This window comes from Podarcis bocagei (assembly GCF_964188305.1).
Source record: "Podarcis bocagei genome assembly, chromosome: 6".
Lineage (NCBI taxonomy): Eukaryota > Metazoa > Chordata > Lepidosauria > Squamata > Lacertidae > Podarcis > Podarcis bocagei.
Genome location: NC_138130.1, coordinates 69,783,693 through 69,810,502, shown reverse-complemented (window position 1 = coordinate 69,810,502; position 26,810 = coordinate 69,783,693). Strand labels below are relative to the sequence as shown.

General features: G+C 45.8%; 2 protein-coding genes across 3 annotated transcripts in view; one reads left to right on the top strand and one right to left on the bottom strand.

Annotated features, from left to right (window-relative positions):
- LOC308589698 (uncharacterized protein) overlaps positions 1 to 26,810 on the bottom strand; it is a 474,186-nt gene that overhangs the window by 133,104 nt on the left and 314,272 nt on the right. The gene's annotated exons all lie outside the window — the stretch shown is intronic.
- CD96 (CD96 molecule) overlaps positions 1 to 26,810 on the top strand; it is a 42,620-nt gene that overhangs the window by 8,636 nt on the left and 7,174 nt on the right. Inside the window, exons 4-9 of the mRNA XM_081199010.1 lie at positions 6,311 to 6,401; positions 6,998 to 7,171; positions 7,992 to 8,066; positions 8,567 to 8,647; positions 18,749 to 18,823; positions 24,929 to 25,018. Of these exons, the coding sequence (XP_081055136.1) occupies positions 6,311 to 6,401; positions 6,998 to 7,171; positions 7,992 to 8,066; positions 8,567 to 8,647; positions 18,749 to 18,823; positions 24,929 to 25,018 (586 nt within the window). The remainder of the gene's footprint in view (positions 1 to 6,310; positions 6,402 to 6,997; positions 7,172 to 7,991; positions 8,067 to 8,566; positions 8,648 to 18,748; positions 18,824 to 24,928; positions 25,019 to 26,810) is intronic.

Genomic DNA, 26,810 nt, shown 5'->3' with positions numbered 1-26,810 from the left:
GGAATCATAGAGTTGGAAGCATACAGAAGGCACTATGTTCAATTCCTAGCATCTCCAGGGCTCATAATGTCCCCTCTCTGAAATCCTGGAGAGCTGAGGCCTGTCGATGTACACAATGAAAAGCTAGATGGACCAATGCTCTGATTCAGTATAAGGCAGTTGCCCATAGAATCATAGAATCATTGAATTGGAAGAGACCACAAGAGCCATCGAGTCCAACCCCCTGCCAAGCAGGAAACACCATCAGAGCACTCCTGACATATGGTTGTCAAGCCTCTGCTTAAAGACCTCCAAAGAAGGGGACTCCACCACACTCCTTGGCAGCAAATTCCACTGTCGAACAGCTCTTACTGTCAGGAAGTTCTTCCTAATGTTTAGGTGGAATCTTCTTTCTTGTAGTTTGGATCCATTGCTCCGTGTCCGCTTCTCTGGAGCAGCAGAAAACAACCTTTCTCCCTCCTCTAGTAATAATAATAATAATAAATTTTATTTATATCCCGCCCTCCCCAGCCGAAGCCGGGCTCAGGGCGGCTAACAACAATAAAACAGTATAAAAGTATAGCATAAACAACATTCTAAAATCATTCATTATAAAATTAATTAATTCAGGCCACTGGCAACCATTGGGCCAGAGCTCCGCGAGATTGCTGAGGGAGGGAGTCAGGCTGTGCCCTGGCCAAAGGCCTGGTGGAACAGCTCTGTCTTGCAGGCCCTGCGGAAAGATGTCAAGTCCCGCAGGGCCCTGGTCTCTTGTGACAGAGTGTTCCACCAGATCGGAGCCACAGCCGAAAAAGCCCTGGCTCTAGTTGAGGCCAGCCTAACTTCTCTGTGGCCTGGGACCTTCAAGATGTTTTTATTTGAAGACCGTAAGTTTCTCTGTGGGGCATACCAGGAGAGGCGGTCCCGTAGGTACGAGGGTCCTAGGCCGTATAGGGCTTTAAAGGTTAAAACCAGCACCTTAAACCTGATCCTGTACTCCACCGGGAGCCAGTGCAGCTGGTGTAGCACCGGGTGAATGTGATCTCACAGCGAAGACCTCGTAAGGAGTCTCGCTGCAGCATTCTGCACCCGCTGGAGTTTCTGGGTCAGTCTCAAGGGCAGCCCCACGTAGAGCGAGTTACAATAATCCAGTCTGGAGGTGACCGTCGCGTGGATCACAGTGGCTAGGTCCGGGCGAGAGAGGTAAGGAGCCAACTGCTTAGCTTGGCGGAGATGGAAAAATGCCGCCTTTGTTATAGCTGTAATCTGCGCCTCCATGGAAAGGGAGGTGTCGAAGATTACACCCAAACTCTTAACGGACAGTGCTGGCACTAATTGCGCCCCTGCAAGAGATGGGAGTTGCCCCCCCCCAATCCCATATTGCCCCGTCCCAGCCACAGGACCTCTGTCTTCGAAGGATTTAGCTTCAACCGGCTCCCACGTAACCATCCAGCCACAGCTTCCAAACATCTGGTCAGTGTGTCTGGGGCCGAGTCAGGATGGCCATCCATCAACAGATAGAGTTGGGTGTCATCGGCATACTGATGGCAACCCAGCCCAAAACTCCGAACAAGCTGGGCGAGGGGGCGCATAAAGATGTTGAAAAGCATCGGGGAGAGTATCGCACCCTGAGGTACTCCACACACCAAGGAGTGGCGCGATGACAATTCCCCCCCAAGCGCCACCCTCTGTCCCCGACCAGAGAGAAACGAGCGCAGCCATTGAAGGACTGTGCCCTGGATCCCCACGTCGGCAAGGCGGTGGTCCAGAAGTTCGTGAACGACCATGTCAAAAGCTGCTGACAGATCTAGAAGAATCAGCAGCCCCGACCCGCCTCGATTCAGCTGTCTACGAAGATCATCTGTTAGGGCGACCAGAGCCGTCTCGGTCCCATGACCAGCGCGGAAGCCAGACTGGAATGGATCCAGAGCCGATGTTTCATCCAGAAACCCACCAAGCTGCTCAGCAACCGCTCTCTCAATCACCTTACCCAGGAACGGAAGATTCGAAACCGGGCGGTAATTGGATAGATCTAAAGGATCTAATGATGTTTTCTTTAAGAGCGGGCGCACCACTGCCTCCTTCAGTTCCCCTGGGAATGTCCCCGTGCCAAGGGACAAATTGATGATATCCCCCAGGAGGGCCCGCACCTCGTCTGGAGATGCTCTAATCAGCCAAGACGGGCACGGGTCGAGAGGACAGGTGGTGGGCTTTCCAGCTCGGAGGAGTCTGTCCACATTGGCTGGGGATATCCGGTCGAAGTTGGAATACTGGACCCGAGGACAGTCGAGGGGCCTCCAGTTCCTTTATTGTATCCAAATTGGCAGGGAGGTCATGGCGGAGCAACAAGACCTTCTCCGCAAAAAAGCTCGCAAATGCTTCACAGCTAAGTGTCAAATTGTTATTTAAATTTGTCTGTCCCTCAAGGGACGTTAAAGACCTGATTATACTAAATAATTGCGCTGGGCGAGAGCTAGCGGATGCAATGGAGGCCGAGAAGTATGACTTCTTAGCAGCCTTCACCGCCATCTCGTAGGTTTTCATAAAAGCCCTATAAGATGTTCTTGAGGCTCCGTCACGGGCACCCCGCCATACTCGCTCTAGCCGTCTGAGGTCCCGCTTCATTTTCCGGAGCTCCTCGGTAAACCAGGGAGCCCGGTTTCTGCGGGGTCGCAGAGGGCGCTTAGGTGCGATCTCATCGATGGCTGCCAGGAGCTGGGTATTCCAGCCCTCAACAAGCTCAGTCAATGAGTCGCCAGGGGGAGCAAGGTCCCGCAAGGCTTGGCGGAATCTATCAGGGTCCATCAGCCTCTGCGGGCGAGCCCAAATTGGCTTGCCACCTAAGCAGGGTGGGGGTGGAAAGTCAATCCTGGCTTTCAGAGCGTAGTGATCAGACCATGGCACCTTCATCGAAGGAGACAGGATCACATCTATACCTGCGCCAAAGATCAAATCCAGCGTGTGGCCTGCTTGATGTGTGGGGCCCGAAACAAACTGGGAGAGCCCTAGTGTCGCCATGGAAGACACCAGGTCCAGAGCCTGTGAGGAGGGAGTGGCATCAGCATGGATGTTAAAGTCCCCCAATACCAATAGGTTAGGGAACTCCAAGGCCTAGCCGGCCACCGCCTCCAATAGGCCTGACAGGGTGGCTGCTGGTGCGCTAGGTGGCCGGTACACCAGCCAGACAGCCAAGCTCTCCTCGGAGCCCCACACTAGGCCAACACATTCAATGCCGGGGATCGATGGCGATGGTAGAGCCCTGAAAGAACAATCTTCCCGGATTAATAATGCCACCCCTCCCCCCTGGCCCACAGTCCGCGACTGGTGGAGGACGGAGAAACCCGGGGGCGCCATCTCTCGTAAGGTAACTGTTGCCCCTTCGCGCACCCAGGTCTCCGTCACACAAGCCAGGTCGACCCCCTGCGAGATAAAGAAGTCTCGCAGGGTGGCGGTTTTATTGCCTATAGACCTGGCATTGCACAGCACCAGTGACGGAGGTGAGTAATCCTTGCTCACCCTACCCTCGTCCCTTGGGATGGGGCGCAGATTGGAAGGGGTACGAGCGTATCCATATCTCGATCCCCTTCGCCTATAACATCCATGCTGTGACATCCTTTTATATATTTGAACATGGCTATCATATCACCCCTTAACCTCCTCTTCTCCAGGCTAAACATGCCCAGCTCCCTTAGCCGTTCCTCATAAGGCATCGTTTCCAGGCCTTTGACCATTTTGGTTGCCCTCCCCTCCATGTCGTTCCCCTCCATGTCGTTCCCTTCTTATGAATGGGATCATCTCAGGAGCAGACCACGCCCATTACCAATCCACTCTACTCTATGCATTATCATGCAATGCATAGAGGGGATTGGTAATGGGAGCCAAGCTTTGTACACTGGTAACTGTATATATTTACATGCAAGAAGAACAACCGAAGCAACCGAAGAAGGCTCCAGGAGTCATCCTGTCTAATTCAGATTTTAACAATTATATATATATATATATATATATATATATATATATATATATATATATATAACAATATTATTTTAATTTTAAAATAAAATGTTTTATTTGGCCCATTTCAGATCATAACATTTTCCCTAAGTTTGATATGCTTGAAAACACAGGTCCACCTTTTAACATAATCCCTGCTTCGATAGCCTAAGGAGTCATTTCAATCTCATGTGATGTTGTTCCTATATCCGTCCATCTTCCTATCGCATTTCTTGTTCTCAGTTTTATACCCGCAGAGAAAAGTGAAATAAATTATTTATATGGTCAACAGGGGGGCAGTAAAAAATACAGCAACCACCCACAGTTCTGAGCTTTCTAAAACGGCTGGAAATGTTAAGTCCCTGTCTATATTTTGCACCTCAGATCACATTCAGTTTCAAACTTCAGTTAACAAAACACTCTGCAGGTACGAGCAGATCTATGAAGGTAAAAGCGTTTTTTTAACAGCTCATCTTTCTCTAGGTAGTTTAGTATTTTGCATTGTATGCATCGAGAATAAGGCTCTTGCGGTCTGCTCGCGGTGTCCTCATATTTAGCACTGTCTACGGGGTACCAAACCACATCCTCTCTGCTTTTAGACTAAACGCATGCCAGATGGAGCCACAGCTATGATCATCCTTTCCTTCATGTTTTGAACTATTTTAGTGGTAATGTTTTAGTGGTTTCATTACACCTGCAGCTCTGTACAAAATGTTCAGGGTGATTATGGGGACAGAGGATCAAAGACTGAATGTTTCTGTAAAGCTTACCCTGAAGTATTCAAACATCTTATTGATTTATTGATTGATATGGCACCTTTACTATGGTGATTTAGACCAGTGTTTCCCAACCACTGTTCCGCGGCACACTAGTGTGCTGCGAGATGTTGCCTGGTGTGCCGCGAGATGTTGCCTGGAGGGAGGCGGGCGAGTCGGGCGGCAAGAGGCGGGGCGGCGGCGGCGAGGAGAGGCCGCCCAGCGCGGGGCTCTCGCCGTCTGCCTGCCTGGCTGCCTGCGAGCTCCGCAGCGCCCGCCTCGCGGCTCTCATTCCCTGCCAAAGCTCACCCAGCCAAGCCGCGCTCTCCTTCCTGCCTCGCTTTGCTGCCTCCTCCCCCCCCACCCCAAAGCTTGGAGGTTCCCGGCTTTCTGGGAAATGATATACAATGAAATGAAAAAGATACTTAAATGTACTTTCCCTAAAAAAACAGAGGCCTTTCTCTTGGGCATTGTCGGCCAATTGGTGTTAAAGAAGGACAGAACTTTTTTTATGTATGCTACAACAGCAGCAAGAATACTCATCGCAAAGTATTGGAAGACACAAGATTTACCCACCCTGGAAGAATGGCAGATGAAAGTGATGGACTATATGACATTAGCTGAGATGACTGGCAGAATCCGCGATCAGGGAAAGGAGACGGCGGAAGAAGAATGGAAGAAATTCAAAATCTATCTTAAGGACTATTATAAACTTGTTGAATGTTAGAATGTCAAGGTTTTGAGTAAGAAAGGGTTACAGCGAAACAAGATTAGATTGAAGGAGAGATTGAGAGGACAGAGGATTGACAGATATATTTAGAGTTGCTAAAAACTTTTGGTCATTGGGATGCAGAAAGGGGAGGTATGGGGAAGTCTGAGAAACATGGTTTATGAAAAAAGGTTATGAAATTATACATGTTTGTATGTCTTTTTATATGTTTGTATTGTCCTAAATTTTTTTTGTAAAACTAATAAAAAAATTTAAAAAAAAAACAAAGCTTGGAGGTTCCCCGGCAAGGGGGAGGGAAAAAAATTGAAACTTACACTTTCGTGCGTCCCTCCCGGCGTGACGCTGCGCGCTGACGTCACGGGGCTGTAATGGTGGTGTGCCTCGAGATTTTTTTCATCAAACAAGTGTGCCTTTGCCCAAAAAAGGTTGGGAAACACTGATTTAGACCATCTTCCCTGTGGGGGAAGAGGGAGAAAGCAAAGGGGGCAGGCCAAAGAAAAGGTCTGTCCCTGTTCCAGTCAAACTGCTCTCCCCCTCAGGTTAAAGGACACTGGGACTTCTTCAGGGAAGAAGGCAGTGAGGGAGACAGGTAATCAAAACATCAGTTGGACAGTCTCATTGCCACCACAGGGCAACTTTACCTTTAATAACATGTATTTGTTTGGGTATTTTAAAAGTGTAAACCACCTTGGGTACCTTGGCAGATAAGCACATAAGCGCTGTAAATAAATAAGTACAAAAGACAGGTTATGCGAGGCTGATTATCCCACACAAAGATCCAACATTACTCTGCAATGTAATGTTCATTATAGCCAAGCCATTACTGACTTGTTTTCCTTTGATTTTCTAATAGGCTAATATTACTTGTGTGGTAAGGAAGGCATTTCCTAAGCCCGACCTTCAGTGGTACATGGATGGAGAGATACTGAAGGACAAATCCAGAGGTAATGCAAACATGATCTAAAATGGCATTTCAAAAATTCACTTTTAAAAAATATCCTGCTGTAACCAGAGAGCACAGTACTCTTTCTGTGAGCAGGAGAATGTAAACATTCATAATCTATGTGGGAGGAAAAGCAGCTTTTATGCTGAACACAACTCTCATTTAATGATAAACTAATGCTCCACCTTCCTCAAAAATACAGAGAAAGAGGTACACACAACAGTAAGGATTCCATTATCATAATTCCACAAAAGCAGGGAGAAGAGGTGCAATTTAACCTGGCACTGAAATGATGTTCACATTAAGCTAAGTCAGACCATTGTTCCAGAAAGCTCAGTATTGACTTTCCAGGGTTTCTGGCAGAAGTCTTTGTCAGCCCTTTCTGGAAGCACCAAGATTTAACCAAGGATCTTTTGCATGCAAAATAGGTGCTCTGTCACTTTACTGTGGCCCAGTGCTAAACCTCTGAGCTATGGGTTTATCCTTCTTGTTAGCTGGTTTGAGTTTTCTTTGAGTTTTAAAGGTTTGATTATGAGTTTTAAAGGTTAAAAAAAGGAATAAATAAAGACCGATCTCATTTCTACTTATTTTTCAAAGGAATATCCATACAAAAAGAAGATGCAAAGTTTGAGGGAGGTTTTTATGAGAGGAGATCACTGTTGACAATACGAAGTACAACTTGGCCATCCATTTATCAGGCTTTCAAATGCATGTCTGTGTATCCTTTCCCTGGAAATGACATTTCATCTGAAGAAATAGTTCTCCCTTATGGTAAGTCAAATTAAGTTATGAGCCACCTGAAATCCAAAGAGCATATGATATGCATGAACTCAATCTAACTGAAGCCTCTTTGACAATGTGAAGTCTGCAGAAACAAAAGAAAAACACTTCATTCCATAAATCACCTCACACATGTTTTCAAGGTATAAATTCAGTCATGCTAAGAAAACAGTTGAATATGCTGGTATATATTCAGTACTAATGCATATTCAGCAGGCAATACATTTTTTTGTATTATTTATAAAATTTCTAAACCACATTTATGACAGAATCCACAGTGGTGTACAGCAACAGTAAAAATGATAATACATCACATCAACACCACACATCTTTTATAGGGGAAAAAAACCCTGAAAGGCAGCAATACCTATGAAGCAGGCTCAGGCAGTAAAACAAATTTAAAATGCCTGGGCAAATAAAAATGTTTTCGTTTGTTGGAGAAAAGTTTGTAATGTCAGTGCAAACATTGTTTTGCAAAAAATGCTGCTGGATTTTTGTGGCCTCAAAATTCTATTCACTTTCTCTACAATATTTTCATAATCTAGAAATTATTTAGAATAGACATGAAACTTCACTCTTTACTATGTTGCCCAGCACCACAGAGTACTTAGAAATTTGTATTCTCATCTTAAAACATTGGCCTCCAGGGATTAGCCTGTGTTGTCATTGTAAGGTCACTGCAATATTGATGAAAAGTCATGTTTTGTGTGTATTGTGTTGGTACATCAAGAATCCAATCAAACTCTCAGTTATTGTGATGTTGTCATTAACCTATTATTGGATTGTTCACTGCAATGGTTATTTTCAACAGGGTTTCTGACTACATCTTTGCCACTCTCAGAATCTGTTACTCAAGTTACTACAGTCTCGGACAGCTCCACACAAAGTAAGTGAAGTCTATATTTTTGTGCTTTGCTTAAAACCTGCACACACAAAAATCACATAAATACTGAGAGTAAATGTGGCAATGGTAGAGCATTTTCTCAGCTACCATGATGTTGTTTCCCCACCTAAATACAGAACCATAAAGTTTCTGGGAGGTTACTAAAGCTCCATTGTAAGCTCTGTTGTAAGAAGAATGAATTTAACAAGCAAAGATATACACTAAGCTGGAAGAGCTAAACCACAAGACCAGGTTCAGTCAATATCCTAAGCCAAACCATGGCACAGCACATGTGCAGTGACAAAATGACCAGTGAGAAACCTGCATCCTTGCACTCTTGAATTTTTGCTTAACCATAGTTTGACTTACCCCACCATACAAACCCTACTATTGTTTTAACGTACCAAGAATCAAATCTCTCGGTTAGTACTGTACTAAGTTGTTCTTAAGCTATTATTAGACAGTTCATCCACTACATTTGAGACTATTGTTATTTTCAACAGGGCTTCAGACTACGGCGATGGAAGCTTCAAAATCCAGTAGTCAGGTTACACCAGTTTTGGATTCCCTCACAAAAAGTACCGGTAAGTTATGTTTATCTGTATGAATCACTTTCTGCACTTTTCTGAGAAATTCATCCAACAATAAATGATTAAAATACTTACCAAGCTCTGATATTGCTATTCCAACATGTATCCCATTCCACCTAGGATGGTCCAACTGGAGAACATCTCACTACATTTGTTGTTTATATGGAAAGTTCAATATGGCAAATTGAACCCACATGCTCCATGCAATGCCCCTAGGCTAAGTGGCATCAAGTTTCCCCCTCAAAGCCTAATTATGGGGAAAGGGTGGTAGCTCAGTGGTAGAGTGTGTGCTTTGCCTGCAGGAAATCTTAGGCTGCAATTCACACCATCTCCAGGTAAAGCTTAGAAACAATGAAAACCAGAAACCTGAAGAACCATTGTCAGCCAACAGATACTACTGAGTAAGGCGAACCACTGCTCTGACTCAGTCTAGAGCAGCTTCCTACAGTCCGGTGTTGTGTAGGGATTCAGGAATGTCTGATTCGCACCTCGAAAGACGAAAGATATACCAAGTATGCAAATATGTTCTCAAGTTGCTCTTACACACTGCTCATGTAAGGAAGGGAGAATGTTCTGATCTCGGGTTGAGGACCTCTTTCCAGCCAAATGGCTGCAGTTCCTTTCTAGCCAACCTCCCAACAGGCAGCCACAGGTCAGTGGTGGGCAGGGGCCAGAAGCAAAACATTGATTCACTCGCATACCTCTCTCCATCCCCCATCCAGGCAAACAGGGAGCATGGGCAAAGTTCAAAGATGCAATCTAGCCAGGCAATAATAATAATAATAATAATAATAATAATAATAATTTATTTATATCCCGCCCTCCCCAGCCGAAGCTGGGCTCAGGGAGGCTAACAACAATCAAAATAATCCAACATTCTAAAAACATTCATTATAAAATTAATTAAAATCAAATTAATGGCAACCATTAAGCAACATTCTGTGCAGATTGCCAGAGGAGGGGGTCAGGCTGCGCCCTGATCAAAGGCCTGGTGGAACAGCTCTGTCTTGCAGGCCCTGCGGAAGGATGTCAGGTCCTGCAGGGCCCTAGTCTCTTGTGACAGAGCGTTCCACCAGATTGGAGCCGCAGCCGAGAAAGCCCTGGCTCTAGTTGAGGCCAGCCTAACCTCTCTGTGGCCTGGGATCTTCAGGATGTTTTTATTTGCAGACCGTAAATTTCTCTGTGGGACATACCAGGAGAGGTGGTCCCATAGGTACGAGGGTCCTAGGCCGTATAGGGCTTTAAAGGTTAAAACCAGCACCTTAAACCTGATCCTGTACTCCACCGGGAGCCAGTGCAGCTGGTATAGTACCAGATGAATATGATCTCGCAGCGAAGACCCCATAAGGAGTCTCGCCGCGGCATTCTGCACCCGCTGGAGTTTCTGGGTCAGTCTCAAGGGCAGCCCCACGTAGAGCGAGTTACAATAATCCAGTCTGGAGGTGACAGTCGCGTGGTTCACAGTGGCTAGGTCAGGGCGAGAGAGATAAGGAGCCAACTGCTTAGCTTGGCGGAGATGAAAAATGAGTGTGGAAAACAGCGGTTTGGTCTGGGCAGAAGGGGGTATGCTTTGGGGAGGATTCTGGGAGACATATAGAGAAGCCTGGAAAGCTGCATTCAACCCTCAGGCCTGAATTCCCCCATCTCTGTGCTAATCTACCACCACTGCCAAATCTTCTCAACCACCATCTCCCTTCTCCTTATATTCCCCCATCTACTCCCCATTACCCTACATATAGGAGTGTGACCTTTCAAGGTAGAGAAGGAGAGAGGGGAACATGAAACAGCAGATAATCTATGTGTGTGTTTCTCCAAGTTCTTATAGGGTGGTTTTGTGTACTCTCCTTTGTTTTTCTCTTCATTTTGCCTTCCCTGGCCAAGTCACAGACTTGTCAAAAGACTAACCCGCTCCCTCCGTTCATCTGCAGCATTTTTATTTTTATTTGCCAAATCTCTAATATACATATTTAAGTCCGCCTCAGAAAATAAGCAGAAAAAGCACCGGCAGTGAAGTGACTTCATCATAGCCAAGTGATGCAGCCCAAAAGGGAATGCAGTCTGAGAGATTCTTAAAATATTCTCTGAATCCATCTCTCCTGGGAGCCATTGTGCACATGTGAAATTACATTAGGAGCTGCCGAGGTCCAGATGGAGCACAAAGTCAACTGTTTGCTGAACATTTGTCTTGAGCTGGCTCAGATTTCCTTGTAGGACAGGCACAGCATAGCATCATGATGAGATTTCATACATCTGACAAAGGGCAGCAGTCGGCTGTTTCTCCTTTTCTTTTTTTAGTTCAGGTTCACCTACTCCTGAGCTTGTTTTCTTGCGGCCGCATTTGTTGCCAAGCTAACTTTTTCTAAAATATTTCTTAAGTTCTTTCATGGATGTCTGTGAGAAAGTGGGATGGAGCTCAGTGGTAGAGCATCTGCTTTGCACAGAGAAGGTCCCAGGTTCGATACTTGACATCAAGATAGGATTGGGAAGATACATTGTCTGAAACCCAGGAATGTCGCTGCCCTTGAGTGTAGATAATACTGAGATGGATGGATTGTCATGGACTGGCTGGATGCTTAGGAGTGGTAGGAGGCATCAGCTGAGGAACCCCAAAGGGCACCCCTAGGGGAAGAAGGCTCAGAGCCAGGGGAGTGGTGGTGGAATGATAATGAGTGGTCAGAGGGAGAAGAAGGAGCAGACTGGGAAGAGAAGGTGTCAGAAGCAGAAGCGGTAACAAGATTTGGTGAGCAGGAAGAGGCTGTGGCAGAGAGCAGTTCAGACTCTGAGGCAGAAGTAGAGGCTGGAGGGGAGTAGGGCCAGGAGACAGAGAGGCAGGCTGCTGAGCTAGCAGGGCAGCGGCGCTCGCCTATCGGCGCGCGCAGTTTGATCCATCTTTTAGATTTAGGGGAGCTAGTCTCAAAAGTTTGTTGGGGGAGACCTAGGTTGTTGTTTTTTTGTGGGGGGAGTTATTTGTCCTGTCTTCACACTTTTTATGATGGAGGACCGCTGTAGCCACCCCCAACGACACATTCTCAAGATGGAGGGGGAGGGAACAGCTGCTGTCGCCTGTGGTTCCTGCGCAATGTTTGCCATCTTGCCAAAGGTTGCAAGCAGCTTTACCTGCAGCAATTGCATGTTGATTGCCCTCTTAAAAGACAAAGTCCAGCAACTGGAGGAACGTGTAGCTACGCTCCAAAGAATTAGAGAGCTGGAGCTCTTCTTGGAAGCAACAGACCACACCGTCTCCACCAAGGAGGAGACAAGGGACTCCCCAGAGAAGGAGGCTAGTTCACCAACACAGGAGCCAGATATATGGAGAAATGTGACTCAAAGAAGTAGGAGGCCCAGGGTTCGTTCTGATTGTTTAGAAATACACAATCGCTTTGAGGTCCTCTCCCCTAGCATGGAAGACGAAGAGCAGACTCCATTTGAGGATCTCTCCCTCATTTCATTCGATCAAGTATATGAAGACGAGCAGCAAAGTCAGTCCTCAGGGAATGTGCAGGCGACCTTGGAACGGACAGCTCATGGAAGAACCCCGACCAAACCTAAGAGGAGGCGTGTAGTGGTGATAGGGGATTCCCTACTGAGGGGAACAGAAGCAGTGATCTGTGGGCCTGACAAGATGTCTCGGGAAGTGTGCTGTCTCCCCGGGGCTAAGATCCAAGATGTAACTGAACGACTGCAAGGAATCATAAAACCCACTGACAAATACCCCTTCCTCTTGGTTCATGTGGGAACCAATGACACTGCAAGCAATAGCCTCCAGAAGATCAAAGGAGACTACGAGGCTCTCGGCAGGAAATTGAAGCAATTAAATGCACAAATTGTCATCTCATCTGTCCTCCCAGTTGAACGACGTGGCCCAGGGGGAGAGGGAAAAATAGTGGAAGTGAACAGCTGGCTTCGCAGATGGTGTAAACAGGAACGGTTTGGATTCTTAGATCACGGACTGCAGTTTCTTGAAGATGGACTTCTGGCAAGCGATGGGCTGCACCTCACAACGGTTGGGAGAAATGTTTTTGCCAAAAATCTCAGAAACCTCATCAGGAGGGCTTTAAACTGACTAATGTGGGGGAGGGAGACAGTGCTCCTGAAGGTAGGAGCCTATCAATTGATGAAGATGATCATCCAAATGTCATAGACCAAATGGAGCAAACAGCACGCAGACCTAGTGGTGGGAGGAAAAAATCCTTAAATAAGAGACACGGGGGAATGATTAATGGACTTCAATGTCTGTACACTAATGCGCAAAGCATGGGAAATAAACAAGATGAGCTTGAGCTCTTGGTACAGCAAACTAAATATGACATAATAGGCATCACTGAAACCTGGTGGGATAAGTCCCACGATTGGAATGTAATAATGGGGGGATACAATCTATTTCAGAGAAACAGACCAGACAAGAAAGGAGGAGGAGTGGCGTTATATGTCAGGGATGTGTATACCTGTGAAGAGATCCAAGATTTAGAACCTCAAAGCCAAAGTGAGAGCATTTGGGTCAAAATTAAGGGAGAGAAGAATAACAGTGACCTCATTGTGGGAGTTTACTATAGATCCCCAAGCCAAACGGAGGACTTAGATGATGCCTTCCTGGAACAGATGGCCAAGCATGCAAAAGGAAGGGAGATAGTAGTAATGGGGGACTTCAATTACCCGGATATTTGTTGGATGTCAAACTCAGCCAAGAGCATAAGGTCAAACAGATTCCTCACTGGCCTTGCAGACAACTTCATTGTCCAGAAAGTGGGAGAAGCAACAAGAGGAACAGCCATTTTAGATCTGGTCCTAACCAATGTTGATGACCTGGTTAGTGGGGTAGAAGTGGAAGGATCATTAGGCGCGAGTGATCATGCTCTTCTGAAGTTTACTATACAGCGGAAAGGAGCAGCCAAGCATACTAGGACTCAATTTCTTGACTTTAAGAAAGCCGACTTCATAAAACTTAGGGAAGTGCTGGGTGAGATCCCATGGACAGTAATACTAAAAGGAAAGGGAGTTCATGATGGCTGGGAGTTTGTTAAGAGGGAGATAGTAAAAGCACAACGTCAGGCAATACCAATGAGACAGAAACATGGAAGGTGCTTAAAGAAGCCAGGGTGGCTATCTAAAGAACTTTTAACTGAGTTAAGATTAAAAAAGGATGTGTACAAAAAATGGAAAAGGGGGGAAACCACCAAAGAGGAATTCAAACAAATAGCCAGCAACTGTAGACACAAAGTCAGAAAAGCTAAAGCACAGAATGAACTCAGGCTTGCTAGAGAGGTTAAAAGCAACAAAAAAGGCTTTTATGGGTATGTTCGTAGCAAAAGGAAGAACAAAGAAACAGTGGGGTCACTCAGAGGAGAAGATGGTGAAATGCAAATAGGAGACACAGAAAGGGCTGAACTCCTCAATGCCTTCTTTGCCTCAGTCTTCTCCGATAAAGAAAACAATGCCCGACCTGAAGAATTTGGAGCAAATGATTCAGCAAAGGAAACACAGCCCAGAATAACTAAGGAGATAGTACAAGATTACTTGGCTAGTTTAGATGTATTCAAGTCTCCAGGGCCAGATGAACTGCATCCAAGAGTATTAAAAGAACTGGCAGGTGTGATCTCAGAACCACTGGCAGTCATCTTTGAGAATTCCTGGAGAATAGGCGAAGTCCCGGCAGACTGGAGGAGGGCAAATGTTGTCCCTATTTTCAAAAAGGGGAAAAGAGAGGACCCAAATAATTACCGCCCAGTCAGTCTGACATCAATACCAGGGAAGATTCTGGAGCAGATCATTAAGCAAACAGTCTGTGCGCACCTAGAAAGGAATGCTGTGATCACCAATAGTCAGCATGGATTTCTGAAAAATAAGTCATGTCAGACTAACCTGATCTCGTTTTTTGACAGAATTACAAGCCTGGTAGATGAAGGGAATGCAGTGGATGTAGCCTACCTTGATTTCAGCAAGGCATTTGACAAGGTGCCCCATGATATTCTTGTAAAGAAGCTGGTAAAATGCGGTCTTGACTATGCTACCACTCAGTGGATTTGTAACTGGCTGACTGACCGAACCCAAAGGGTGCTCATCAATGGTTCCTCTTCATCCTGGAGAAGAGTGACTAGTGGGGTGCCACAGGGTTCTGTTTTGGGCCCGGTCTTATTCAACATCTTTATCAACGACTTGGATGATGGACTCAAGGGCATCCTGATCAAATTTGCAGATGACACCAAACTGGGAGGGGTGGCTAACACCCCAGAGGACAGGATCACACTTCAAAACGACCTTGACAGATTAGAGAACTGGGCAAAAACAAACAAGATGAATTTTAACAGGGAGAAATGTAAAGTATTGCACTTGGGCAAAAAAAATGAGAGGCACAAATACAAGATGGGTGACACCTGGCTTGAGAGCAGTACATGTGAAAAGGATCTAGGAGTCTTGGTTGACCACAAACTTGACATGAGCCAACAGTGTGACGTGGCAGCTAAAAAAGCCAATGCAATTCTGGGCTGCATCAATAGGAGTATAGCATCTAGATCAAGGGAAGTAATAGTGCCACAGTATTCTGCTCTGGTCAGACCTCACCTGGAGTACTGTGTCCAGTTCTGGGCACCACAGTTCAAGAAGGACACTGACAAACTGGAACGTGTCCAGAGGAGGGCAACCAAAATGGTCAAAGGCCTGGAAACGATGCCTTATGAGGAACGGTTAAGGGAGCTGGGCATGTTTAGCCTGGAGAAGAGGAGGTTAAGGGGTGATATGATAGCCATGTTCAAATATATAAAAGGATGTCACATAGAGGAGGGAGAAAGGTTGTTTTCTGCTGCTCCAGAGAAGCGGACACGGAGCAATGGATCCAAACTACAAGAAAGAAGATTCCACCTAAACATTAGGAAGAACTTCCTGACAGTAAGAGCTGTTCGACAGTGGAATTTGCTGCCAAGGAGTGTGGTGGAGTCTCCTACTTTGGAGGTCTTTAAGCAGAGGCTTGACAACCATATGTCAGGAGTGCTCTGTTGGTGTTTCCTGCTTGGCAGGGGGTTGGACTTGATGGCCCTTGTGGTCTCTTCCAACTCTATGATTCTATGATTCTATGATTCTATGAAAAACCCAGGCAGTTTCCCCCTCCTGTTGTGACTAGCTCTGTCTCTCCCCACCAGTTTCCTAGAACTCAAAGAAATGAAGAAGGCAGAACGGAGGGGGGTTGTGTGCAGGCACAGTTTATGACTGCTTGGGAAAGACCCTGGAGAGGAGGAGCCTTAGAAAGTGAGGGGAAGGTGGGGACCTTCAGTCCTTGCAACTTCCTTGTTGCTGGGGAAGCAAGGGAAGAGTTGCTGGGATCACTAGTCCTGCGCTGTTTTGGTTTCTTGAATAAGGGATTGATTTCACTGACACCATGTTGTGCTTTGATTTCTTGGCTGTAGCTCCTGAGATGGCCCAATACACTTATATATTTATACTTCACCTTTTTTCCTTGGTGGGACTCAGAATGGATTGCAATAAAAATAGTAAAGGTAAAGGGACCCCTGACCATTAGGTCCAGTCGTGGCCAACTCTGGGGTTGCAGCGCTCATCTCGGAAGCCGGCGTACAGCTTCTGGGTCATGTGGCCAGCATGACTAAGCCGCTTCTGGCGAACCAGAGCAGTGCACGGAAATGCCGTTTACCTTCCCGCTGGAGCGGTACCTATTTATCTACTTGCACTTTGACATGCTTTCGAACTGCTAGGTTGGCAGGAGCAGGGACTAAGCAATCGGAGCTCACCCCGTTGCGGGGATTCGAACCGCCAACCATCTGATGGGCAAGTCCTAGGCTCTGTGGTTTAACCCACAGCGCCACCTGCGTCCCTACACAATAAAAATAAGAAGCACTAAAAACATAGGGGGGGGGGGAATCAATAAAAACCAATTATATATATTCTCTCTCTCTCTCTCTCTCTCTCTCTCTCTCTCTCTCTCTCTGTGTGTGTGTGTGTGTGTGTCTGTGTGTGTGTGTGTGTGTGTGTAAAATATGCTTAAAACATACCAATAATTCCAATAAAAACAGCATGGCCCCAGAACTTTCAATAAAAGCAGGCAGTTCCCAAAAGCCTGTTGGAACAAGAAAGTCTTCACCTGCCAGTGGAAGGACAACAAGGAGGGATCCTTATCCAGTATAAAACAGATTCCAATGCTCCTTTGAAATGTCAACATGTACTTGCCTTTTAAAAACATGAACCTGAATACAAACTCCATTGCTTTCAAGTATGCTCTTCTTATCTAGTTGATGTGTAGGGGGCCCTGATACAGCCTCCTCTTTTGTATGCAGCAATGTTATATGAGAAAACACTTGCGGAAGTCCTTCTTTATTCACTTCATTGACTGGCACTGCTCAACATGACTATCTGTACTGCGTGCGTGGAATATCTCTGCTGCCGAATTGAACAGGGCACTCGACTTCCTTAGACGTCCCATGTCATGGTTCATAAATGTCATGTTGGTTGCAAAGTGCTTTTGTTGCTCTTGCTGTCTGACAAATCCCCTGCTTGCCTTAATAAAGCTGTAACTTCCCTTTGCCTTCTTTTCACTGTAAAAGTTTCCCATTCAACTTTGCTCAGTGAGATAATCCGAATGACAGCTGTTCGGCGCTTAGCTTCCATAGGAACATCCTTTGTGCGCCAGGCACTAAGAGACACTTTGACACAGAGTGTTAATCACTGTACGTCTCTCCTTCTCAAGCTTGCAGCCAGTGTCAAAGAGCCAGTTTCTTTTCTCCCCAAACCCAGATAGATGTCAAGGATGATTGACCTCTTCCCATAGAAATGTCTGAAATAAGACTTTGAAATGTGTCATCCTTCAAAACATAGTCTCCGTAAAATTTGGGCAAGAGGTATTGAGAAAGCTGTGGCCGGGAGAAAGGGAGGGAACCTACCAGTGCATTTTTTTCTGGGGGTACACAGGGCTACACGTACCCCTAAACATTTTGTGAATCTAATGGGAGCAGAAACTAAAAAAAAAATTTTAAATGTTTAGTTTCTTCTCTAGCACGGTGACTCATAAGTCCCATTGCTACCTCCAGTGTCCATTTACTGTTTTTATTTTTCCTGATTTGAACTATAAAATGGTGGTTTTCTTGAATCAAAATGAAAGTTGCCCTAAATATTTTTTAAGGGGAAAAAAGCACTGGAACCTACAGTAGGAGGGAGGAGGAGGAAGAAATGGGGAAGAAGCCAGAAGAAGTGGGGGAGAGGGGCAAGGAGGCTAAAGGGAAGCTCAGGAAGATTTTAAGTATGTTCCACTGTTTATGTGGAAGATTCTAAGTCCATTTTCCAAATGCAGGAATAATACCCCTTCAGAGTTGGAGGTGGCAGGAACATGGCAATGAGGAGATTTCACCCCTCCCATACCCAAGAATCTCCTGACCATCTCCTGATGGTCTCTGCTGACTCTCCAGAGAAGAGGAGGCGTGTCCTACCTATCTACTTATTCTGCCCAGCAACATATCTGTGTGTGAGAGAGAGAGTCAGTCAGTCAGTGTATCGGAGAGAGTGAGAGTGTTAGAGATCCTAGAGATAAGATTGCTGCTAAGAGCAGCTGCAGACTCTCAGTGTAGCATTGATTTATGCTTAGAATATTCAGCTCTGTATATAGTTTTGTATCATAGTTGTAGTTATAGAATAAAAGGAAGATATTCTACAGAGCTGCTCTCCGAGTGGTTTATACTCTGCAAGACTCTGCAAAACTCTGCTGCGCAACGACTGTATTATTGAGACAGTGAATCCGGTGCTCTCAGCTCTAAGCTGTGAGTCCACAGCACTGTGACCTGTTCCTGTGAGAAAGGAGGTCTCTGGCGGTGCTACCCAGCTCGCCTAGCCCAGTCGGGGTTGAGGTGCATGAGTCCAGTTGGTGCACTGGCTCTAGGGCGATGCTGACAGGCATTGGTGTTGCTATGCACAGCACACACCCCTACTCAAGCCACACTTCATGTCCATGCATGTTGTTCAAATGAATGAACAGGGCATTTGTATCCCCACAAAATGAAGCTTTTTCACTAGCGTTGTGACCTGTCCCATGGGAAATCTCTTCAACAAAGCATTGATGCAACACTTTGAACAAGGACCTTAAAGACACTTTGATTTCCACAGAGACCGGGCTTTCGACTAAAAACCTGCAAGATAACACCGTTACTAAGATCTCCAGTTACTCTGCAGTGCCACAAAGTAAGTAGCCTACAGTAGCTTTTTATGTTAACAGCCAGATGCGTTGACCCATTGCCCAACACAAACCAGTTGTTTGGGGGGGGGGAGAGGGAAGTTAACTTCAATGAAAGATCCAGAAGTGAAGAGAAATGCAAACTATTCCTTTGCATATACAGTCATACCTTGGTTCTCGAATGTAATCCATTCCGGAAGTCCGTTCAACTTCTGAAAACGTTGAAAAACCAAGGTGTGGCTTCCAATTGGCTGCAGGAGCTTCCTTCACTCAATCAGAAGCCATAGAAGCCACGTCAGTGTTGGAATTCTGCCTGGGTCAGAGGAATGTGCCACAGCGTAGGCACCGGCAGATATTCCTGTCGACCTCCCCGCGTCTCCACTCTGCTGATAAGCAGGCGAGGTCCCGGCGATTCATCTCAGATGTGTGAGAGGAACACACCGTTCACCCTCTCTCCCCTTTGGTGTCCCCCAGAGAGGGGAAAGAAGCAGACAGAAAACTATTTACATCTTTTATTTCTGTCTCTCATATCAGTACAGAGAAACACGTCTGCACTCGACAACAGCAAGAAGAAACTCCACCCATGTACTTCCAGTACAGGTCATATGACACACACACTGAGCTAACATCCGGTGCTCAGTACGGATTGGACTGCCCCTTTGTTCCCATGGCAACAGTCACAAACATCCTGTCTGGCTTTCCAGCCACAAGCAGCTGACTGAGCTGCTGGAGCCTTTGCTTGCTGCAACATTGGTGCTTTATGGTAACATACTCCCCCTAAAGTATCAATGCGTGCTGCGAGCAAAGCGTCATCCAGAGAAGAAAACAAACAGTTGTTATACTTATAACATTCCCCTGTTGTTTCAGTTCCACCCTTGGAACTACCCGCCACTGGTTTTACCAATGTACCTCTCTGGTTGTGTGACTTCACATTTCCTTGGTTAACAACTCTCTGTTGTGCCTTTGTCTCTGACTTAGACACAGCTTCAATCTGTCCTTGGTCGTTTACAACAGCAACATATGCAAGGTTAGCAAACTCCTTTGAATACCTCTTGGGTGGTATACCCTTCGTTGCTCTCTCAGACCTACGTAAGAGCTGCTGCTCTTCTCTGCTTTCTGGTTCAGCCTCTGAACTCTCTGGAGAACCAGTACTAAGCTTAATCAGTGGTTTATCCTCCTTTCCTGAGGGTCTAGTCATTATTTGAGATTTCCTCTCAATGACTGTGACAACTGAGCTGTCTGAGCTATCAGTGTCATCACCATCAGTACCACTGAACTCAATAAGATCAAACTCATCATCATCATCATCAGAATCATCTGTGGAAAAAGTGTGAACAATTACTCTCTCCCGTTCAGGAGCACTCTCTAGAAACTTTGTGAGAATCACCTGACCAGATTCAGACAAAATTACTCTGTAGAGACCTTTTTCATAACCCACAAAGATGCCTCTGGCATTCTTTACACCACTTGGAGCTTCTGTTCTCACATGAGACCCGAAAACCTTGAAATAGGCAACAGAAGGTTTTCTATTAAACAGCTTCTCAAAAGGAGAACATCCCAACTCTGTTGAGACTTTTCTCAACCACACATGAAGATAGGACGCTAGAGATTCGGCCCAATATTCATGTGGCAAATGTGAACTCAGCAATTGCGCATTCATCCCTTTTTGCAATTCTTTGTTCACCCTAACACAGACACATTTCTTCCATGCTTCTTCGGAACTAGCAAGTTTGTGCCTTATCCCTTTCTCATCCAGGAACCTCTGGAAATCCTGTAAAAGAAAAACTGGCTTGTCATCTGTGAAAAGACAATCAATGTTAGCATCATACATACTTTTAACCTTGTCACAAAACTCCTGAAACTTTTCTAAAGTTTCCTGCGGTTTCTTCATCATATAAACCCAAGAATAATTAGTGTAACAATCAACACACACAAGGTAATATTTTGCACCGCCTCTAGATGGTTCTAGAGGACCAATCACATCAGCATACACCCGCTGAAAAGCTCTGTCGACCTTCTTGGACACCTTCCTGGTGCTCATACTGGTCACACCTGCAAGAGAAATTTTGTTAGAATCAGAAGTATTACATTTCATGTAATCACTTTGATCAAAAGTCAACAAATACAGTCCATCTTTCTCTTTGGCAGTTAGAAACAGTTCTCTATCTTTGTAGATCTTGCATCTTTTAGCATCATAGTACAGTTTTAGTCCCTTCTTTGCAATCTGCGAAGCACTCAGCAGACTAAATTTCAGTTCTGGAACCAGGTAAACATCGCTTATAGTCAAGTTCAGACTCTCAAGATACACAGTTCCAATTCCGGTCGCTTCCAGTTCTTGACCGTTGGCTTGTTTCACAGTGAAGCTTTGCTTCTTCAACGTCGAAAACAGTTCTCTGTGTGGGCAGAGATGCTTCGTGGCGCCCGTATCAATTATGAATGCGTTCCCAACATCTGGCGTGGTTCCTTTCGCCATCATCACCTTTGCAGGTTTCACCTGGCACATGGTACGGCTTTTGCTTGACGCCTCAGGCTTCGTAGAGCTGTTCTTGGCTCCTTTTGACTGTCGCGGCTTCTTACAGTTTCGCTGTAGATGCCCAGTCTGTCCACAATTATAGCATCGGACGGCACTCAATGCTATGGCATGCTCTCCAGTAGCATCAGCAGTGGGAAGATTTGAACTCTGTTCTTGCCCCCCTCCGTCTTTCACTTCCAGTGCAGCAAGTCTGTCGTGTTCGTTCAGGACGACGGCACACACCCTTTCCGCGGTTAGCTGCTGAGCAGGTAGCGAACCAAGCTGACTGGCAACAACCTTGTAGGTGCGATTAAGGCTGTTTATCATCATGAAGCAAAACACTTCCTCCTGTAGACGGAAATTGCGTTCCACCATCTGTTGACGCAGGAACTTCATTTCTGTCAGGTGCGCTTGAACATCTCCATCAGGCGCTAATCTCAGATTGGTCAACTTCTCAAAATACAGCAACGCTGAAGAACCAGCATCTCTCTGGTGCGTTGTACGCAGCGCGTTCCAAACCTCTTGCGCAAATTCCAAATGCTGTATATGCACCAATTGATCATCTGAGACGCACAGAATTATAGCAGTCCTAGCCTTCACATTCTGTGACTCCCAAGCACGCGTTGGTGCTGCTGGGATGGGATTCTCTATCACCCCAAACAGTCTCTGATTCTGCAGCAGGGCCTTCATCTTTACAGACCAAGATGAATAATTGTCATTGGTCAGGAGGGGTGGAGAAGGCAAGCCTCCCCCCTTCTTGGCATCCATTTTGAGTCCTTGCATTGACTCTAAAACACAAGCCTCTAAAATCCAATAGCTGGCTTGTTTACTCTCTTGACACCTGGCAACTCTGACACTGGCTGCGTTGGAAAGTCCCTTCCAGCAGTTCGTGAGGACCTAGTCATAACAAAACTTTGTTTTCGCCTCTCTGAGGCATAGACTGACTGTCCAGCCCTCTCGAGTAACATTCCATTTCTCCTCTCTGAGGCACAGCCTTCTGAAGGACGTTGCCTAGCAACAGCGCATTCCTTTCCTCGGACAGGAAACCACAAAAATGCCTGGTATGCAGGCCTCTTCTAAGTTGGAGCTGCTTTCCCACACTCGCTCTCCGTGAAGCAGAGAATGAACCATTCTGCATTCACACTTTTAAGCCCTTAAAGTCTCATACCTTGAGCATCGGCTTGGCTGTCAGCTTCTTCTGGTCAGCTTCTGGCTGCAGAGAATCAGCCTCTCACTTCAGGCTTCCATGGAGCAGAGGAGGACAATTCACCAGCCTCTCATGCAGATGTCCGATGGATCGAAGAAAACAGCAACCATCCGAAGGCTGCCACTGTTGGAATTCTGCCTGGGTCAGAGGAATGTGCCACAGCGTAGGCACCGGCAGATATTCCTGTCGACCTCCCCGCGTCTCCACTCTGCTGATAAGCAGGCGAGGTCCCGGCGATTCATCTCAGATGTGTGAGAGGAACACACCGTTCACCCTCTCTCCCCTTTGGTGTCCCCCAGAGAGGGGAAAGAAGCAGACAGAAAACTATTTACATCTTTTATTTCTGTCTCTCATATCAGTACAGAGAAACACGTCTGCACTCGACAACAGCAAGAAGAAACTCCACCCATGTACTTCCAGTACAGGTCATATGACACACACACTGAGCTAACATCCGGTGCTCAGTACGGATTGGACTGCCCCTTTGTTCCCATGGCAACAGTCACAAACATCCTGTCTGGCTTTCCAGCCACAAGCAGCTGACTGAGCTGCTGGAGCCTTTGCTTGCTGCAACATTGGTGCTTTATGGTAACAGTCAGACGTTCAGCTTCCAAAAAAAGTTCACAAACCAGAACACTCACTTCTGGGTTTGCAGCATTCAGGAGCCAAAACGTTTGCGTCAGAAGGCGTTTGAGAACCAAGGTACAACTGTACTATCAAAGAAAGATGATAGAGCTTGCTCACTATTTTGTGACGTTTTGGTTGACAGGGAATTTGGGATTTATTTATTTTTATCAAACTAAATGTGGCAATGTAACCCTTAGCCGGGCATGCAGATACAACTAACCCCTTCTTCTGCTTACCTTATCAGGTGGCTTTCTCTTTGAGAAAAGCTCATTTATATGGCACGCAGAAGGTTATATCCTCCTCCCTGCTGTGGATTAAGTGGGAGGAGCTCATCCATGCCTGTCTCTGTCCCACTACACCTCTGCCTTTGACTCTGGGCTCATCCAGACTCTGAGCCCTCTGTTGCCCTTCCCATAGAGACTGAATAGTTCAACCCGTGCTAGATTCCCCCCCCTAGCTGTACCATATTGCTCCGACTGAAATGTTGCTTGTCTTGCTGCCTGGAAAAAGGCTCCCAGTCATTAATCCGGGAAGACTCTAACCAGTGGCCTAAGGGTTAGTGCTTGCTATTCACAATTACGATTCTCTTAACACAATCATTTCTCATGTGTAACACGCTTAGCAGGCTGCTCCTCTTTCAGGCTGCGGATGCTTGCTTGACTTACAAGCTGTGAAAAGCTATTCCCTGTGGCAAGTCATTCTGCTTAAAAGTTCACATACATAACACGCAATTAGGATCCAACAAACTAATATTGATCGCTCGCTCCCAAACTGTTTCCTACACAAGTGAGAAGTGTCGGATGAAATGTGGAGGGCAAGGGTCTGACAAGAATACCCTTTTCCTCCTTCACCCACCCACCCCAAATACATGGGGTGCAATAGATCACTGGAAAATAAATTATATTTGCTCAAATCTCCCCAGTGCAGAGGTGCAAGAGCTGCAGATTCTGAGGGAACTCAATGCCCTCACCACGGGGGGAGAAGCTTTGGATGTTATAATGGAAATCTGGGGAAAGATGGACGATTCTCACAGAATGCCTCCCTCGTCCTGTTCCACAATGTCTGAAATTGCCCAGACAACAAAGGTTGTTTTCAGATATGGGGCTAAATGAAGATATGCCCACATATATTTATGACATGTTGGGAGGAATGCTAGAACATTATTTGCTTTTCTGTTATAACTATATTCAAAAATCTCTGTGTGTCTGCAATTTAATTGTAAACATGTATAATTAAAGCCACCATGTACATCACTTCTGCTCATAGGGTTGTCATATGTCTGGAATTTCCCGGGCTTACTGGAATACTGCAGTCGGAAGCAGTATGTGATTGGAAATTGGCAAAAATATCTGGGGAAATCCGGATGTATGGCAATCTATGTTGGGTTTTTTGCTGATTTTTCTTAAAAATATCTCAAAAATATTATTATTTTTCAATTTTGCCCAAAGCTCAACAACTTTGGCAAAACAAAACAAAACTCAACAATTTTTGTGTCTGTATTTTCACTCTTTAAAATATGGCAACCCTGGGATACAACACAGTGAGTGACATCTTACACTCACTAGTTCATCATTTAACCAATGTTTTTGTTTTGCTTGATGTTGATGCCAACAGCAGCCCTTTTACAAAACTGAAATATCTAGTTGGCTAATTTTTTATCATATAAATAAATAATGGTGCTAAAATTGTTACAATTTCAGAACACGGAAATCAAGCCAGTATAATATATATCATGTTGGGGGTGTTGGTTTGGATTTGTTTTTAAAGGGAATCTATCCACCAGCAGAGAGCCAGAAGTAACCACACTGACTACACTTGATCTATCATCCACTGGGAAGGACTGGTTTAATAATACAGGTGAGTTACTGTTTCACTTTCAGATGTATCCTGCTGCAAACATTTCTTTTTGATCCTGATCTAGAAATCTTTCCATTGATCTCTTGGGTGGAGGTGTGGGAATAAAGGAAGGTGATTCATGCTTAAATTTCCCCTCCCTAAATCTCCATGATCATAACGATCGATTATGGCAGTAGGGATGTTCAAATGACCTTCTCTCCGAATACAGCAAATGTGTGTTGGAGGAACCAGGTGTGCCTGGTGTCTCTCCCTCCAGTGTCACAGCAACCCTTCCCTCACTGTCCATATACTCAGCACCATGTTTGAAGTGGGAGCCCTCAAGAGTACAGATATGTACGTATTGGCTCTACATTGAGAATGGTTCACAAACAGGGCTGTGTATTGGGTGGAGCTGATGTGTGTACAGCTGGATATGTTTGGAGTCCCCATCAGATGTCACCTGTGGACATTAGAAAATTATTTATTTATTTATTTATTTATTTATTCATTCATTCATTCATTCATTCATTCATTCATTCCCCGCCCATCTGGCTGGTTTTCCCCAGGCACTCTGGGCGGCTGGCAACAAAATATTAAAATACAATAGTCCTTCAGATATTAAAAGCTTCCCTAAACAGGGCTGCCTTCAGATGTCTTCTAAAAGACTGGTAGTTGCTTTTTCCTTTGACATCTGGTGGGAGGGTGTTCCACAGGGCGGGCACCACTACCGAGAAGGCTCTCTGCTTAGTTCCTTGTAACTTCACTTCTCGCAGTAAGGGAACTGCCTGAAGGCCCTCGGCGCTGGACCTCAGTGTCCAGGCTGAATGATTGGGTGGAGATGCTCCTTCAGGTATACTGGGTCTGAGGCCGTTTAGGGCTTTAAAGGTCAGAACCTACACTTTGAAATGTGCTCAGAAACATACTGGGACCCAATGTAGGTCTTTCAGGACCAGTGTTATATGGTCTCGGTGGCCGCTCCCAGCCACCAGTTTAGCTGCCGCATTCTGGATTAGTTGTACTTTCTGGGTCACCTTCAAAGGTAGCCTCATGTAGAGCGCATTGCAGTAGTCCAAGCGGGAGATAACTAGAGCATGCACCACTCTGGCGAGACAGTCTGCGGGCAGATAGGGTCTCAGCCTGCATACCAGATGGAGCTGGTAAACAGCTGCTCTGAACACAGAATTGACCTGTGCCTCCATGGACAGCTGCGAGTCCAAAATGATTCCCAGGCTGTGCACCTGGTCCCTCAGGGACCAGGGAGTCCTCCACACCTACTCCCCTCCTGTCCCCCCAAAACAGTACTTCTGTCTTGTGAGGATTCAACCTCAATCAGTTAGCCGCCATCCATCCTCCAACCTTGCATGGTGCAAGTGGAGTGGAAGAAGCAAAGATCACCAGTGTCAAAGCAAATGATTCTTTAACATCAACTTCATTGGACTGGTCATGTTGTGCAGGTGCCTGAGTATCATTTTCCAAAGCAACTACTCTATTCCAAGCTTAAAAATGGAAAGCGTAATGCTGGTGGTCAACAAAAGAGGTTTAAAGACTCTCTCAAGGCAAATTGGGGGGAAATGTAGTATAAACACTGATAACTGGGAAACACTGGCCTGTGAGTGCTCCATTTGGAGAACAGCCTTTACCAAAGGTGTCATGGACTTTGAAGATGCTCGAACTCAGGATGAAAGGGAGAAAGGTGCTAAGAGGAAGGCACGCTTGGCAAACCTTCATCAGGATCAACTCCCACCTAGAAACCTATGACCCCACTGTGGAAGGACGTGTGGATCCAGAACTGGCCTCCACAGTCACTTACGGA